At 48.1% G+C, this 17,219-nt stretch overlaps 1 protein-coding gene across 4 annotated transcripts in view; it reads left to right on the top strand.

Moving 5' to 3' along the window:
• Window positions 1-567: 567 nt before the first annotated feature.
• LOC121627782 (CSC1-like protein 2) overlaps window positions 568-17,219 on the top strand; it is a 28,868-nt gene continuing 12,216 nt past the window's right edge. For 3 of the 4 annotated variants that reach the window (XR_006008090.1, XM_041966842.1, XM_041966841.1), the window contains exons 1-10: window positions 568-774; window positions 8,692-8,910; window positions 10,397-10,476; window positions 11,831-11,869; window positions 13,188-13,278; window positions 13,420-13,457; window positions 14,603-14,745; window positions 16,384-16,435; window positions 16,656-16,764; window positions 17,155-17,219. The exon at window positions 17,155-17,219 is cut by the window's right edge and continues 6 nt beyond it. Coding sequence is in view for 3 of the 4 variants with exons in the window: in XM_041966842.1 (XP_041822776.1) it covers window positions 8,719-8,910; window positions 10,397-10,476; window positions 11,831-11,869; window positions 13,188-13,278; window positions 13,420-13,457; window positions 14,603-14,745; window positions 16,384-16,435; window positions 16,656-16,764; window positions 17,155-17,219 (809 nt within the window). In the remaining variant the exon portion in view is untranslated. The remainder of the gene's footprint in view (window positions 775-8,691; window positions 8,911-10,396; window positions 10,477-11,830; window positions 11,870-13,187; window positions 13,279-13,419; window positions 13,458-14,602; window positions 14,746-16,383; window positions 16,436-16,655; window positions 16,765-17,154) is intronic. The other variant, XM_041966843.1, reaches the window with a different exon arrangement.

Raw genomic sequence — 17,219 nt, 5'->3', positions numbered from 1 at the left:
TCCGGTCGACTGAAGCGTCACTCTGATGGTGATGTGAAGGACAAATAAACTGAATTTTACTGTCAGCTCACACATCAGTTCATCAGTTAGCTGCTCAGCTGTTAGCTGCATGCAGGCTGTTTAGCTTATAGCTGGTTAGCTCAGTGTTGTAGCCTGAAACCTCCTCCTCCTCCTCCTCCTCTGACAGTAAAGCAGCAGTTCTGACCACATGAACAAAGATCCACTGATCACCTTCATCTATCATTATAATTAGCATTATAATTCTTTGTCATATGAACTCCTCACAGTTCGGTGTGGTTGTGTTTTGTGTTCTGACTGGAGGTTTTTCTGAGTCCACAGACAGATGATGAGGAATCGGAGCCCGGCGGCGGGCTCTTCCTGTGAAGAGCCGGGTTGGCGCCCTCTGTCGGCGGCTGTGTGTAACAGCAGCAGCCGCCTCTGCCGGACCGTCGTCTGTCTCTTCTTCTTCTGCTCTGAGCGCGGCGGCAGCAGCGGCTCCGCTCCGGGTCTATTCCCACTAACACCGCCTCCATTTTAGCACCGACGGCCGGCGGAGGGGCAGCGGACTCGGCGGCGGGCGGAGGGACACGCTCCTGCGGCGGCGGTGTTAATTCCTCGGGCGTGAATCAGCCTTTTTTGTGGGATGGCGGCGCTGCGGCAGGACGCAGCCCGGACGGCGGTGGATTTGTGAGGATTTAACGGCTCGTAGTCTGCGGTGAATTTTCCTGATTTTAGCCGAGGAGGGGAGCAGGAGGATCGGCTTCGGATGGTCAGGTACAGGCTTTATTCTAATGCGGTTTATTGATCAGGGGCTTTATTCTGTGGTTTATCATAAGACGGCTTTGTCTGATCTGCTCAGCGGGTTGATCGGCGGCTGACAGGCCGCTGCTGCAGCCTCACCGGCGGCCTGTCAGGGGCTCCTGCCCGCTGTCCCACCCGGACAGCATCCATCCAACCTCCGTACGGCTCCGGTGTTTTTGTGGGGGGGGTGGGGGTGTTGGGTTATATAATGTGTGCGCAGAGGACACACCGAGCCGTCCGTCCGTCCGTCCCTCTGTCCCTCTGTCTGCAGCTATAATGTGATTTCACCTCTGACGGACGGACGGACGGAAGCCTGTTTGGCACCAGGACCAGCTCGGTTCAGTCCCCCTCTCCGCTCGGCTCGTCTTTGACTTTGTGTCCCGGCGGGCGGCGGATGCTCGCCGGGCAGGTGGTGTCGGCTGAGGCCGGACTGCAGGTGAAGCAGGGCCGCTGCTTCATCCAGGAGGGACGAGGAGAAAACTAACAACACGGTGACAGAGTGGGCGCGTGCGCGTGCGTGCGCGTGCGCGTGAACTCGACACATCAGGCTGAAACTAAAGATCATTGTCATCATTTTTTAATGTCTCCAGTCAAGTGTAGGAAAAACACTTTATGCTCAATTTAACAGCTGAAAATGAGTCAATCAATCAATCAATCAATGAGTCGATCAGCTGAAACTTCATGGATGATCGATTAATCCTTAAACTTGTGTCAGATGAAAAATGATCTGCTTCCAGTTTTTGCTTCTACTTTTCAGCAGAATCTTCAGGATTTGAACTGAAATATTAAACCAATAATCAATTCATGTATCACTGATCCATTAATCACGTGCTGCAGCTGCAGATCTGAGTCTGAAAATCATGACGTCATCCTGGTTTGTAAAAATGATTTCAACTGTTGATTGTAAGTGGAGTAACTGGAGTTTGTGACTGATCAATGATTAAATGATTAGTTGATTGATAACAAAATGCTGTTAATCCAAACGGAGTATTTTTAATCAGTTTACGATATTTAAACTAAAGGAAAGTGAAACCTTCTCTCCTCATTTCTTTAGAGATGTTTTAAATAATCAATTGATTGATTATTGACAGTTGGCAGTTAATTTTCAGCCCCTGATGATCCGTGTGAAACTTTGTGAAACGCTGAATTCATTTCATCATCATTAGTCAGATATCATGTGACCAACCTGATCCAGGTTCACACAGAGACCGGCTCTGATCCTGATCCAGATCCAGATCGCTCACATCAACATTTCAAATATTTACAGTATTTACGGCATCAGAGGCGTCATTTCCATCAGAACTGACAGAATACGAGACATAAACCTCTGGAATCACAATATAAAATGAATGAAATGCAGAGTATTGAACTCATTTTATTACTTTAGCAGATCGGAACCTCTGTGACTGCGTCTTTGTAGACGTCCTGCGTCTCTGTTTAGTCGTCCTGCGTCTCTTTGTAGTCGTCTTGCGTCTCTTTGTAGTCGTCCTGCGTCTCTTTGTAGACGTCCTGCGTCTCTTTGTAGTCGTCCTGCGTCTCTTTGTAGTCGTCCTGCAGCAGTTACCCTCATTGTTGACGGCGGTCTCTTTGTAGTCGTCCTGCGTCTCTTTGTAGTCGTCCTGCGTCTCTTTGTAGTCGTCCTGCAGCAGTTACCCTCATTGTTGACGGCGGTCTCTTTGTAGTCGTCCTGCGTCTCTTTGTAGTCGTCCTGCGTCTCTGTTTAGTCGTCCTGCGTCTCTGTTTAGTCGTCCTGCGTCTCTTTGTAGTCGTCCTGCAGCAGTTACTCTCATTGTTGACGGCGGTCTCTTTGTAGTCGTCCTGCGTCTCTTTGTAGTCGTCCTGCGTCTCTGTTTAGTCGTCCTGCGTCTATGTTTAGTCGTCCTGCGTCTCTTTGTAGTCGTCCTGCAGCAGTTACCCTCATTGTTGACGGCGGTCTCTTTGTAGTCGTCCTGCGTCTCTGTGTAGTCGTCCTGCGTCTCTTTGTAGTCGTCCTGCGTCTCTTTGTAGTCATCCTGCGTCTCTTTGTAGTCGTCCTGCAGCAGTTACCCTCATTGTTGACGGCGGTCTCTTTGTAGTCGTCCTGCGTCTCTGTTTAGTCGTCCTGCGTCTCTGTTTAGTCGTCCTGCGTCTCTGTGTAGTCGTCCTGCGTCTCTTTGTAGTCGTCTTGCGTCTCTGTTTAGTCGTCCTGCGTCTCTTTGTAGTCGTCCTGCGTCTCTGTTTAGTCGTCCTGCATCTCTTTGTAGTCGTCCTGCGTCTCTTTGTAGTCATCCTGCAGCAGTTGTCCTCATTGTTTTTGACGGCGGTCTCCTTATAGTCAGTTGGGACTGAATGTGTGATATGAACACTGAAGGTTTAGTGGAGACTCCAGTGGACGGACAGATGCCGCAGACAGATGCTAAGCTGTCTTGTGGGTGATGGACATTTTATAGAAATGAAGTGGTATCGATCGCTGAGGGAGACACTGAACACATGAGTCAATAATCACAATGTCGGAGCCTCGTGGAGACGTTTTAGTTCACATCCTGAGTGTTTTCAGGTCTCAGTTCTGACGTGCTTCAGGTCTCCAGCTGTGACGGATTTCAGTCAAACTGAAGTCACACCGTGACCTCAGTGAAAACTGAAACTGATTCAGGATCAGAAAAGACAAAGTCAGGTGACGCGTTGGGACCAAATGATCCTCCAGAACAAGCGTCCGTGTTAAACATCAGTGTTGTAATTTCTGGTCGAAGCTCTGAAATCCTACGCTTCAGCGTGGACTGTGAAGTAGTCTGACTGACAGGAAGTAGCTGTGGGTAGAAGCTGCCATTGGCGGCCCAGTCGCCACGGGATCATCAACCCCAGCCTCCGAGCTAGCAGCCTACAACTTCGCATAATCATAACCTGGTCGCTGCATCCTGGTCTCAGCGCCACCCAGGACGATTGTGATTGGTTGGTTGAAACAAACAAGCCCGAGTGTTTTTCCACTGTGGCAGAAAGATAATGGAGCCAGACGGACGCAGCACGACGGCAGAGTGTGGAGACAGGTGTGGCTGTGTGAGACTCCGTCAGTTCACCTGAAATGTAGGAAGAACTAACAGCTGACATTTTGAATGTCCAGTTTTTATTATTGCACTTGAACACACCATTTCAGCAGAACTTTGACAGACAGCTCATTGGCTGCTGCTGTTCGTTGGGCCGACGTGTCAGCGTGCAGGAGGTCACGCAGCCCACAGGTAAACCTCAGAGCTGAACTAGTCTCTGACAGTTAAACCCTCGAGGTCGTAAACATGACCGACGTGTATTTATGATGTGATGTGCAGCTACGATACAAGGTTTTCATGTTCGAATGTTTTATGTCGATAGTAACAGCAGAGTTGTATAATATAATATAAAGTATTTCCAATAATAATTCTAAATGTATTTATGATAATAATTACAGATATTATGTTACGAATTATAAATAATTCTGAGCTGCCGTGATAAACAGTAAGTTTAGAATTTTAGGAATAAAGATTTAATAAATGAGGGACAACAAACAGAAGGCTTTTTAAAATGTCTTTTTCATGAAACATTCATGTTTTGATATTTGACATTTTAATCTTCCTCATATATAACTTAATAAATGATTAATGATGATGTCAGCAGAGTCACGTACAGTCTGTGTTATCCACCAGGCTCTAATGAAAGACTGCCCAGGTGCATTGTGGGAGATGTAGGCTCCACCTCAGCTGCACAGATGTGACTGTGTTCGACGTGAACCAGAAGAAAACAGTACTTGTTTTAGTCCAGGACTTTATTTTATTTTATGCTAAACGAGGTCCAGTTCCAATCCGGACTAATTAAATTGAAGAGAAGATCAAAGTGCTGATCAGGTTCAGACCGACTCTGTGGCTCCATGCTGATCAATCGCTGTCAGGTTTATTGATGAGTCGGTCTTTGGGATAAAGTACCGCAGAAGTCCAGGATCAGAAATACAAGATGAAAATCGAACATGTGAAATTCATGAAAACTGGTTTGGACTTCAGGTGTGACGACACTCTTTACAGTTACTGCAGCGTTGTTTCCCTTCAGTGTCACAGAGTTCAGAGGCATGGGGGCGGCTGATAAGACCTTCAGCTACGTCACGGTCAGAGTGAGGGGGGTCCACGCTGGTCTTCACAGTGAAAAACAAAACCGTGAGTCCAGCGGCAGGTTTCTGCTGAACGCTGACCCTGAGTCTGCCACCAGATTTCACCGTGGAGACCAAAGAAACTGTTTTCTACTCGACTAATCTCACGAGTCATGAAGGCGTCATGTAACGCAAAACCCTTTGATGCATGTCAATCCTCTCTGCACACACCTTTCATACCTGAGTCTGGACTGCTTCAAGCACACACACACGCATGCATACACACACACACACACACACACACACACACACACACATACACATGCACACATGCATACATACATGCCCACACATATGCATAGACACACACACACATGCACACACACAAATGCACACACACGCATGCATACGCACACACACACACACACACATGCATACACACATACACTCACACACACATACACACACGCATGCATGCACACACACACACACACACGCACACACACATGCTCAAACACACACTCAGCTGTTATCTTTGTCCTGCAGACGTCAGCAGAGCGTGAAAAGACGTTTTCTTGGGCTGTTTTTTTTTCTTCTTCTCTGGATCTGAAGAAACGCTTAAAGAAGCTTCACCTGTTCAGTGGATCCGTGTGCAGCAGGTGAGCAGGAAGCTCGGCGCTGCTGTGAGGAACAACACGTATTGGTGTCTTTGACGGTGAATTCAGCACATTTATGCAAATACGGTCAAATTAAGATGAAATTCACTTTAACTATCAGAGACTAGTACAACTCTTAGACCAGGGTTTAACTATCAGAGACTAGTGGAGCTCTTAGACCAGGCTTTAACTATCAGAGACTAGTACAGCTCTTAGACCAGGGTTTAACTATCAGAGACTAGTGGAGCTCTTAGACCAGGCTTTAACTATCAGAGACTAGTACAGCTCTTAGACCAGGGTTTAACTATCAGAGACTAGTGGAGCTCTTAGACCAGGGTTTAACTATCAGAGACTAGTGGAGCGCTTAGACCAGGGTTTTACTATCAGAGACTAGTACAACTCTTAGACCAGGGTTTAACTATCAGAGACTAGTGGAGCTCTTAGACCAGGGTTTAACTATCAGAGACTAGTGGAGCTCTTAGACCAGGGTTTAACTATCAGAGACTAGTACAACTCTTAGACCAGGGTTTAACTATCAGAGACTAGTGGAGCTCTTAGACCAGGGTTTAACTATCAGAGGCTGGTGGAGCGCTTAGACCAGGGTTTTACTATCAGAGACTAGTACAACTCTTAGACCAGGGTTTAACTACCAGAGACTAGTACAGCTCTTAGACCAGGCTTTAACTATCAGAGACGAGTACAACTCTTAGACCAGGGTTTAACTATCAGAGACTAGTGGAGCTCTTAGACCAGGCCTTAAATATTAGAGGCTAGTGGAGCTCTTAGACCAGGTCTTAATATTACAGGCTAGTGGAGCCCTTAGACCAGGTCTTAAATATTAGAGGCTTGTGGAGCTCTTAGACCAGGTCTTAATATTAGAGGCTAGTGCCTTAGACCAGGTCTTAAATATTAGAGGCTTGTGGAGTTCTTAGACCAGGCCTTAAATATTAGAGGCTAGTGGAGCCCTTAGACCAGGTCTTAATATTAGAGGCTAGTGGAGCGCTCAGACCAGGTGTTAATTATCCGGGGCTAATGGAGGGCTAAACTAATGAGGCTAGCAGTTGTTTTTAGCCAGGGCTAAGCTAATAATGATAATTGGGTTCAGGCCAATAGGAAGTGTCAGGCTGTGGTGTGGTTAATATGGGGGAGGGTCAGATGGGGGTGTCCTGATCTGGCAGCAGGTCTTCAGGTGTTAGCGGTGCTCGGGTCTGTTGAGTAGATGTGGACTGTGTGTGTTTGTCAGTGTTGCAGTGAGTCTGCAGCTCTGAGACTGGAGGCTTCAGATGAGTCATGCTGCTGCTGCACCATGACAACAGAGAGGGGGGGGGGGTCCTCTGAATGATGCTGAACTGGTGGAATATTCCAGATCAGACTATCACTGCACATGTTCTACACAGAACCAGCTAGAACAACACTGTCAAATCCTGTTAGCGCCCCCTAGAGGCTGCAGAGTGCATTACCTGCCATGACAATTTATCTCTAGTCTGAACTGCAGCGGTGCTAAACATGTGCAGTTTGTCCTGAGGGTGGCGCTAGAGGAAACACCATGAGTCATTGAAATGTGAAGAGTTCATCCTCTGGACGCAGGAATGACAGTTATTGACAGGAAGTGATTTTTTGATTGGTTGGCTGTTGCTCAACAGCAGATTTGTTCATTTCTGACCTTCAGTTATTCTCCAGTGTGTCTCTGTTCTCTGTCACAGTCAGCTGAACTTCCTGCAGCAGGTGAAAGGACAGGTGCATGCAGGCGTATGTAAAACAACAGGAAGGAACTGATTGTAGTGTGACGGCTGATTTGACTGACCAGACATGATCAGCAGGTGGCGCTGCAGCAGTGACACACAGAGACATTGAGGTTCATTTGAACCTCCTGAGGTGATCATGGTGATGCAGAATAAACCTCCAGAAATCCACTGAGGAACCAGAGAAGAAGAACAGAGAGTCTTCATGTTGCTAACAGGAGCAGCTAACGGGAGCAGCTAACAGGAGCTGCTAACGGGAGCTGCTAACAGGAGCTGCTAACAGGAGCTGCTAACAGAAGCTGCTAACAGAAGCTGCTAACAGCTAATTCAGCAGACTGTTCATGGAGACACACATTGTAAACAAATGCAGGCAAAAAAAAACAACTGACCTTGTAGCATACAGCTAACACCCCTGAAGGCATTATGGGAATTGTAGTTCCAGAACATAGCACAGGAGGAGGAAGGAAAAGTACAAAAACATTATCTTCAGCATATACTTGCAGTATAAAAAGTAAAAGTACTCATTATGCAGCATCGGCCTGTAATAGAATAACATGATGTGTTGATTACTTCAGTGTTTGGGCTGCAGGTCATCTGCTCATTTACATCATAATGTTTTGGATTTTGTGTCATTAATCTGAATGTGAAGGTATCAGAGAGATGTACTGTAGGACAAAGTCCAGTATTTGCACCTGAAATGTAGTGAAATGCTCAAGTACTTTACACGTACCTGAGAACTGTCTGTCAGTACTGCACTTGAGTAAATGTACTCAGTTACTTTCTGAGGAATGTGTAGTGATGTTTGGGTGAGAGCAGCAGATTCACGTCGTCTCCTTGTTCTCAGCCTGCTCGCTCAGTGATGTAACGATGACATCATTACCCGGAGCGCTGCCGCCGTGGCCGTCGAGGTGTAAAAACTAGGTCAGGAGCTGTAGTCAGGGTTACCGTAGCAACGGGATCAGTAGGTCACAGAGGAGGAAGCTGTCTGCTGCTGCTGTTCAGGCATGCTGGGAAATGTAGTCAGCTGTGGGTCTCGAGCTGAAACGCTGTTCTGTGATATCCTGTTGAAATGTTTGTTAAACATTACTGACCATCTCGAGCAAAAACATTCCCAGGATGCACTGCAGCTTTCAGAACAGTTTCAGGTGACTAACCTGAGGAGCTGAAGAGGCTGCTTCTGCATCATTCATCTGTTCAGTCTGTCGTGTTGGACTGCTGGTGACGTGCTGTGAAATGATGGTTAAATAAAAGATAAACAAACACTGACGTTTACAGGAAGGAACCATTAAAACCATTAAAACCATTAAAACCATTAAAACCATTAAACAGGAAGGTAGAATTGTGCTTTGAGTGCTTATTGTTGAATGAAAGGTTAAAGGTCACTGTTTTCCATTTCCTCCCTCAGATACTCTGCAAGGATGCGGCAGTGAGCATGCTCAGAGCGCTGATCGTTACCATGGCGATATTCGGCAGCGGCCAGGCGTGCGGCGGCCCGGGCAACTGCTCCGCCCACAGCGAGTCCAAAGACTACTGTTACTCGGCCCGCATCCGCAGCACGGTGCTGCAGGGGCTGCCGTTCGGAGGAGTGCCCACCGTGCTCGCCCTCGACTTCATGTGCTTCCTGGTGAGTCGTCGCCGCACGCGCTCAGTCTAATCTGAACTAATTCATGAGATTCTTCTTCTGTTTTGTGTCATGAATGATACTTTGAGGCAGAGGAGGAGAGTCGGGCGGTCCCGTCGCTGTGATGGCAGATAGGTTTGGGCTGATCGATTATTTGAACAAATCTGAAACATGTGATCATGAACCGGCTGATCAGATAATTAATTTAGAAACAGAACATCAGTAAATGCAGATGGAGCACATCCTGACAGCTTGGAGATCACTTCGCTTCCTGTCCCGGCACAGGTAGCTTTAATAAAGTGTCTGGAGACGAGCCAGGCCCGCACAGTCGATCGCCGCACAAACAAACATGTCTGCTCGGCTTGATCCCGACAGCGATGAGCTGACGGGATCAGGGCGGCTGCAGCTGCTCTGCCACCACCTGATCAGGTCTTAACCCCGACCGATGGGTCGTTCCAGCCTGTGGCGCTGCAGGGATGCGCTGTCACACGTGTAGAACAGCTGCCATTTCAGCGACGTGCTCCCCACCGACTGCAAGTCCCCAAGGCATGATGGGAAACACGTGTCGTTCTCTGATTGGTGTATAGAATCGTCTCATTGAGATTTCGATTTTGCTGCGTGGCGATTTATTCTGTCGATAAATGTTGTGAGTTCGATGGTGATGATTATCAGTCAAAGACGATGATGAGAATAATAAATCTGATGCATTCATCTCATGTCACAGATCGTTCTTATTGATTAGATCAGACCGTTCATGTCCTCTCAGTCTCAGCTGTCGTTGGTTACAGCTGATTGATTAAATCTGATCAGATCTAACAGGAAGTGAGTGTTTCTATCGCTTCCTTTGCTCTGACTGCAGCGAGTCCAGTGAGTGGCAGCTGCAAGCAGCTTCTCATTTTCCTGTGTGCAATGCATTATGGGACAGTGTGCATCAAAAATGAAATGAACAAAGTCTGTGGATGTGTTGAACGCAGGAGGGTTGTGTAGTGCTGACGCAGGACACGGCTCTGCGGTGGAAGGGAACAGGTTGCATTGTGGGAGCTGTGGACTGTGTGGTGTTTACTGGCTGTTGGAAAAGTCGATACTGCAGCTTCATGGATCGACCCACATTCTGATGTTCAATCAGACTCTCTGCTCAACACTCACTTTAATTACAGATTCACTCTTTTCATGTAGCTCGAGTCTGTTAGCCTTAGCGATACTAGCCTAATTACCATAGCAGTTAGCAGATATGTGCATATGTGGGGGTAGGGGGGGGCAGTGCATGTACTGGGGCACTATAGGAGGCGTGTGGTGTGTGCTCTCTGATTGGGTGGTGAGTGCAAACTCGTAAGCGTCCACTATTAGGGGGGACACCCGTTAACGGTTGGAGCACTTACGACTGTACGGTGACATCACTGTACAACACTGTGACCTTTGACCTCATCATATATTTAACATCACATCAGTCATGTAACAGGAAGTCCTCCTCTGTCTTCTTCTTCTTCAGGTGCTGCTCTTCGTCTTCTCCATTCTACGGAAAGTTGCGTGGGACTACGGTCGCCTGGCGCTGGTCACCGATGCTGACAGGTAAACACACCTTTAATCACAGGAAGAGCTCAGACATCTGAAGGTCAGAACAGTTTCTGCCTTCATGTCATCACCAGAGTGATGTCATGCAGGTGGGGCTGCACCAATCAGACCAGCGGTTCCCAACATGGGGGTCAGGACCCGGCCGAGGGGCCACAGCATGAATAACTGGATGTTTTCCTGTGAAATCATGACTCAGATCAACCAAAGTGAGAATAGAAGATCCCTCTCAGGTGGAACTCAGGTGGAACTCACACCTCAGTCGGATCTGTGGACAGTTTCCAGTCCCCGTCTGGACAGGAAGTCACAGAAACACTCGCTTCCTGTTAGATCTGATCCGATCGTCTCAGCTTGTGCTCAGTCTCCAGTAACAGTTGTTCACTGATGATGATGCAGCACTCACATGCTACACTGTTTATTACTATAATGTTCACGTAAGGCACGCCACCACCTTCAGGTTGCCATGCCGACCATGAGTCAGCTGCCAGTCTAACTTGTTTGCGCGTCGACGTGTGCTTTCGTGAGCTCTAACCAACCATCAGGACATCCATCCGTCAATCTTCAGATTTTAGCCGTGCAGAGATTAGCTTTGTTAGCATGCTAGCTAGCAGACGCGTTATGTGCCACAGTTACGCTCCGACCTGTGGCAGCTCCGGGTTTTGAGACGCCACACGGAGCATACGGCGGCCTTCGTCCCTCTCTGCCACAGCTCTGTCTGACCCTCCACCTCCTGCAGGTCGAGGGCCACGTCTGCCAGTCCCAGAGGTGACGAAGGTGATGAAGGAGATGAAGGAGGCGAGTCGTCCTCTCCATGTCTGTTCTGACACGCTCACTTTTCGGCGTTTCCGGTGTTTGATTTTGATTTTGATGATGATGATGAAGAGTGTCACTGAGCAGAGGAGCATCAGTCTGTTACCGTCACTCAAACTGCAGATTTATTCTGCTCAGTTTTCTGAAGTCTGGAGACGGCGGTCCGTCTCTGGTGGACACAGAATGTCCTCAGACGTCCTGTGCTGCTTAAGATGTGATAAAATTCTGGGTGTAGCAGTTCTCTGGTCAGCCTTCCTCCTGCAGCAGAGACATTAATCAACCAACCAGCTCGTCTTCCTCTGATGAAGAGTGATGTGGACTGAGCTCCTTGTAATGAGCCTGTTTGAAGACAGACTTGAAATATTGTGAACTCCTCCTTTAATGAAGTGCCGACAGGACATCGCAGCTCGACCTTCCTGTACTCTCGGTGTGTTTTCAGTGATGAAGACTACATGTGACGGGATGATGAAGACTACCTGTTTAAATGTAGACGTGTGGTTCTGTTTCAGCTCTCTCTCATTTTCTCTCTGTTTCCATCCTGAAGACTGAAGAAGCGTTTCAGCGACCTGGAGGAGCACGAATAGTATGTTGCTGCTTCCTCCATGTTTGGTTTGTGTGCTAACATCTTCTTCCTCCTCTTCCTCCTCCTCCTCCTCCTCCTCTGGTTTCATTAACAGGGTTCTGCTCTCGGATTGGTGCACTAACACGACTTCTTCGTTTCAGTTTGTGTGTTTGTGTGTGGGCGGTTATTAGTGTCAGACTCCAGGAAGGAGACTCACCCACACCTCCTTCACTCACTTATTGAAACATGTCCGACGCTGCGCTGCCCCACAGCTTCACTGTGTGTCCAACGACTCATCGTGATCATCACGGCTCGCTGGAACGCCGTTATTTTACCGACTAATCTCTGACCAGCGTTGTTTTACCAACATAGACGAACTTTTCAGGGTTGAATGTTCAGGATAGGGAGCTGCAGCGATTCTTCATCCAGCCGTCGTCTTTGCAGGGAATTAGGATTATTAGATATACAGTCATTATTCTCTGAAGGCCAAGTGAACATATTTATCAATAAATAATAAAGTCCTCTATCATCTTCCATCTTTTTAAAAATTACATCCACATTTTGTTAATTATTGTGATTAATTAACTGATGATAGCAGCTCAGAGTGCTGGACGCTCTCTGTGGTGGAGGTTCAAGACGACTGCTGCGGTTTCAGTGTGGCAGGTGGCACCAATCACCCCCCAGACCTGAATGCTGACGGTGTTTAAAGAGAATGTGATGCTAACAGACGTGATGCTAACAGACGTGATGCTAAAAGTTGTGATGTTAACAGACGTGATGCTAACAAATGTGATGCTAACAAATGTGATGCTAACAAATGTGATGCTAACAGACGTGATGCTAACGCTGCTCCACATCTCTCTTCATGTTTAACGTTAATTCAGCCGAAGACGAGACAGAGATAACTATGAGCCGGTCAAAAGGTAACAGGCTGCGTGTTGTTGCTCGGTGTGTCCCGAACCCTGTGACGCTGTGCTAGCCACCTTGTTAGCTAACTCCACACAAAGTCCAGCACACTGTCAGCTAGCACGCTCACATCTGGAAACACCTCCGTCCTGTTTGGGTGGAGGTTTTCAGATCAGAGTTCATATGACTGTAAGGTTTTTAGTCTTTGAAGGTGTTTGTGTCACAGCTGCTCAGTGTTTGTGTTTGTGTGGAAATATTCTGTTTCCTGTTTGCGCCTCTGTGTTTAGTCCTGTGCCGAGTCTTAGAGAGTAAAATGTTAAAGACACACTGGAACTGAACTCAGGAGTCCAATCAGCTTTCAGAGGTCAAAGGTCAGAGCGGCTACATGCTAACAGCTAACAGCCAATTGACTCCTCGCTGTGTGTCTCCATAGCGTTGCCTCTGCGATGCACTCTGAGACGCCAGACCGATACGAACGCCTCACCTCCGTCTCCAGCTCGGTCGACTTCGACCAGAGAGACAACGTAAGGACTCCTTCATCATTCATTGTCTTCCTCCTTGTTGGTCTCCTCAGAGCCTCCATCCCTGTTCACTACTGTGTGTGTGTGTGTGTGTGTGTGTGATTTTTGTGTTTTAGTTTCTGATGGTTCTGTTTTTCTCTGCAGGGTTTCTGCTCGTGGCTGACGGCCATCTTCAGAATAAAGTGAGTATCATCTTCATCTGCTCATCTTCAAACAGATCAGTATGAATGGATCAGTAGGTGAAGAGTGTTCTTCATTAGTGCCACCGTGTGGCGAGGAGGCTGAATGGATGGAGTGTGTCCACAAACATGGCAGTCTGATGTTTGGTCAAACATCGTGTTGGTGCAGCTCGTCACCGTGTAGCTCGACGCTGTGCAGCTGGTTGTTGTGCAGCTTGTCGCCGTACAGCTCGTTATTGTGCAGCCCGTCGCCGTGCAGCTTGTTATTGTGCAGCTCTTCGCCGTGCAGCTCGTTATTGTGCAGCTCGTCGCCGTGCAGCCCGTCACAGTGCAGCTTGTCGCCGTACAGCTCGTTATTGTGCAGCCCGTCGCCGTACAGCTCGTTATTGTGCAGCTTGTCGCCGTACAGCTCGTTATTGTGCAGCTCGTCGCCGTGCAGCTTGTCGCCGTGCAGCTCGTTATTGTGCAGCTCGTCGCCGTGCAGCTCGTCGCCGTGCAGCCCGTCACCATGCAGCGCTTGGATCTCTCCAAGTGAGCGTGTGGTGAAAAACACCGACTGATTGAGTTTTTAAATGTTTCAAACTTTTCTTAGATGTTTATCTGAGTTGAGAGTGTTTGAGGTTGAACCACCAACAGCTGATCTGAGGAAGCTCATCACTAACAGCTTCAACACACTAGAGAGAAAGTGAGCGTGTGTGAACGGTGAATTGCTGCCGGTCTTCGTTTGCAGCTACCAGGTCATGAACCTCTGACAGCTGGACCGTGTTACCAGCTGCCAGCAGACCAGGAGGAGGAAGCAGCTCAGCTCAGCTCTGTGTGGTACGAGCTGGCCTCCAGACCGATCTCACCCACCGTACATTAACTTGTTGTGTTTACTGACAGCACGACTTCGTAGTGGAGTCAGAGAAACCTGATGTTGTTGGCTCACATTGAGTCCAGTGTGAGGTGCAGCTGAGCTGAAGTTCTGCCTCCTGATCCAAAGCCAGAATCTCTCCACAAAGTGTTCAGCTTTGGTTTGACTGCGTGTGACGTCGTCCACGTCTCTGCTGCTGCTGCATTAGGTCTCAGACGTGACAGCACGAGTCAGGTTCATGTGCTCGTGTTCGGGTCCAATCAGAGCTCTGTTAACTACCCTCTTCCTCCCTCAGGGATGAAGAGATCAGGGAGAAGTGCGGTGAGGATGCCGTTCACTATCTGTCCTTCCAGCGTCACATCATCGGCCTGCTGGTCGTCGTCGGCGTCCTCTCTGTCGGGATCGTCCTGCCCGTCAACTTCTCTGGAGACCTGCTGGGTGAGAACAGACCGCATCATCCCACCAATCAGAAACCATCCAGAGCCATGATACAAAGACACATCTCCTGGCCCCCTGCCACAGGATGTACGTCTGTGAATTACTGTAAATGTGTTGTGGAGGTCCAAAGTGGCTCAAAGTAAATATAGAAAAGGAAAAAAGAAACAGTTTTACTGAAGCCGAGTCCTGGTTCTTAAAGTTCTTAAAGGGGCAGAGCGCCCCTTTAAGAACCGGGACTTTTCAGGACTTGGGAAGTGGCTCAGCTCCTCTGTTACTGATGTGATGGATGTTCTGTAATTCTGACTCTTCACAATGTTTTCTGACAACTTCACTCTTTTTAACTGAACCCTGAGCGTTCGGCAGCAGACTCACCGTGTTCTCGCCTTGTGTTGATTTAGTTAGAATTATCAGTAAAGACGCTTTCCTAAACCAAGGAGCACCTGGACCCCCTTCTAAAGAAGGTAACAGCTGTCAGACCACAGCTGTAGGACGTCTGTAGGTCTGTAGGTCTGTGGGTCTGTAAATCTGTGGGTCTGTGGGTCTGCGGGTCTGCAGGTCTGTGGGTCTGCAGGTCTGCGGGTCTGTGGGTCTGCAGGTCTGTAGCTCTGTGGGTCTGTAAATCTGCAGGTCTGTGGGTCTGTGGGTCTGTAGGTCTGTGGGTCTGTAAATCTGTGGGTCTGCAGGTCTGTAGGTCTGCGGATCTGCGGGTCTGTAGGTTTGTGGGTCTGCAGGTCTGTAGGTCTGCGGGTCTGCAGGTCTGCGGGTCTGCGGGTCTGCGGGTCTGCGGGTCTGTGGGTCTGCGGGTCTGCGGGTCTGTGGGTCTGCAGGTCTGTAGCTCTGTGGGTCTGTAAATCTGCAGGTCTGTGGGTCTGTGGGTCTGTAGGTCTGGGTCTGTAAATCTGTGGATCTGCAGGTCTGTGGGTCTGCAGTTCTGTAGGTCTGTGGGTCTGTAAACCTGCAGGTCTGTGGGTCTGTAGGTCTGTGGATCTGCAGGTCTGTAGGTCTGTGGGTCTGCAGGTCTGTAGGTCTGTGGGTCTGTAAATCTGCAGGTCTGTAGGTCTGTGTTTGCTGTCTGATGCTAGATGGTAGTTTTAGCTCAGCCTGGATCCTGATCAGATCTTTTGCAGCAGTGGTAGAAGAAATACTTTTACTAAAGTGCTGCATTCAAGATTTTACTGAGTACAAGTACAAACGTATTAGTATCAAATATACTTCAGATTTAAAACATCATCATCTTCGTCCGTTAAGATTATTGATGCATTAAAGTCTTCATCACTTTGATGCTGCAGCTGTTAGTCTGTGAATGTCCACTCAGGCATCAATAAAGTTTTATTTTATTTGGATCAGTACTAATATGTCTTCCTGTATTTGTTGACTACATGTTGTATTATTACCATTATTATCAGATAAAAGTAGTGGAGTAGAAGTAGAAAGTACTCAGTACCTGTACTTGAGTAAATGTACTGTGTTGTGTTGCTGATGTTGAGTAGTAATCTATTACAGTCAGTCCGTTTGATCCACGAGGCCGAAGGTCGTCGTGCGCTCTGACTGAGTTTGTGTCAGCGTTTCCACGGCGACCTGCAGGTCGTCGGCCATGTTTCTGATCATAACATCAGACTCTGCTGCCGTCTGTTCCAGAAAACAACGCCTACAGCTTCGGACGCACCACCATCGCCAACCTGAAGTCTGGGTGAGTCCCCGAGGGTCACATGACATGTGTGACGGCGTGCGGCTGCCGATCAGCTGATGAGTATTGATCTGAGGGTTCGCCTGGTGGACTCCAGTGTCCAGTACAGGATCAGGTCCAGGACCTGGTTAGCCTAGCTTAGCCTGGAGTTTTGGGGGAACAAGAACGAGTTTTGATTTCCAGAGTTTTCTGCGAGAGTAAAAAGTTTTGTTTTCGTGTCCAGGACGAATCTGCTGTGGCTGCACACCTCGTTTGCCTTCATGTATCTGCTCCTGACCGTCTACAGCATGAGGAGACACACGTCCAAGATGCACTACAAGGAGGACGACCTGGTAGGGACAACACCGTCACCATTTCCTGTGGTCGTTCCCCAGTACACAGCGATAAAACACATTTATTCTGAAAGTCCTGCAGGAAGTGCTGTTCATGTGAACAGCAGCTGCGTCCTGCAGCGATGAAGAGTGGCGCCGTGACAACGTGCTGATAGATGGTCAAACCGAGTGTAACTGAACCACATTAAAACATACAGACGCTGGTCTTTTATACACCAATCTGCTGCTGCTGGCAAGAAATCACACTGGACCCAGGATCTCCTCTGTCCTCCTGTTGTCCTCTGGGACTGAAACACTTTAGTTTTCAGTTGTTATTTATTATTCTTTTATTTTTGACACTGAACAGTAAAAGCCGTCTTCGTGTTTTAATCCCAGTTTTGTGTCTTGCAGGTGAAGCGCACTCTATTCATTAACGGCATCTCTAAATACGCCGAGGAGACTCAGATCAAACAGCA

Source organism: Chelmon rostratus, chromosome 3 (genome assembly GCF_017976325.1).
Source record: "Chelmon rostratus isolate fCheRos1 chromosome 3, fCheRos1.pri, whole genome shotgun sequence".
Lineage (NCBI taxonomy): Eukaryota > Metazoa > Chordata > Actinopteri > Chaetodontiformes > Chaetodontidae > Chelmon > Chelmon rostratus.
Note: the sequence above shows the minus strand (reverse complement) of the source record. Positions and strands in the feature narration are given on the sequence as shown.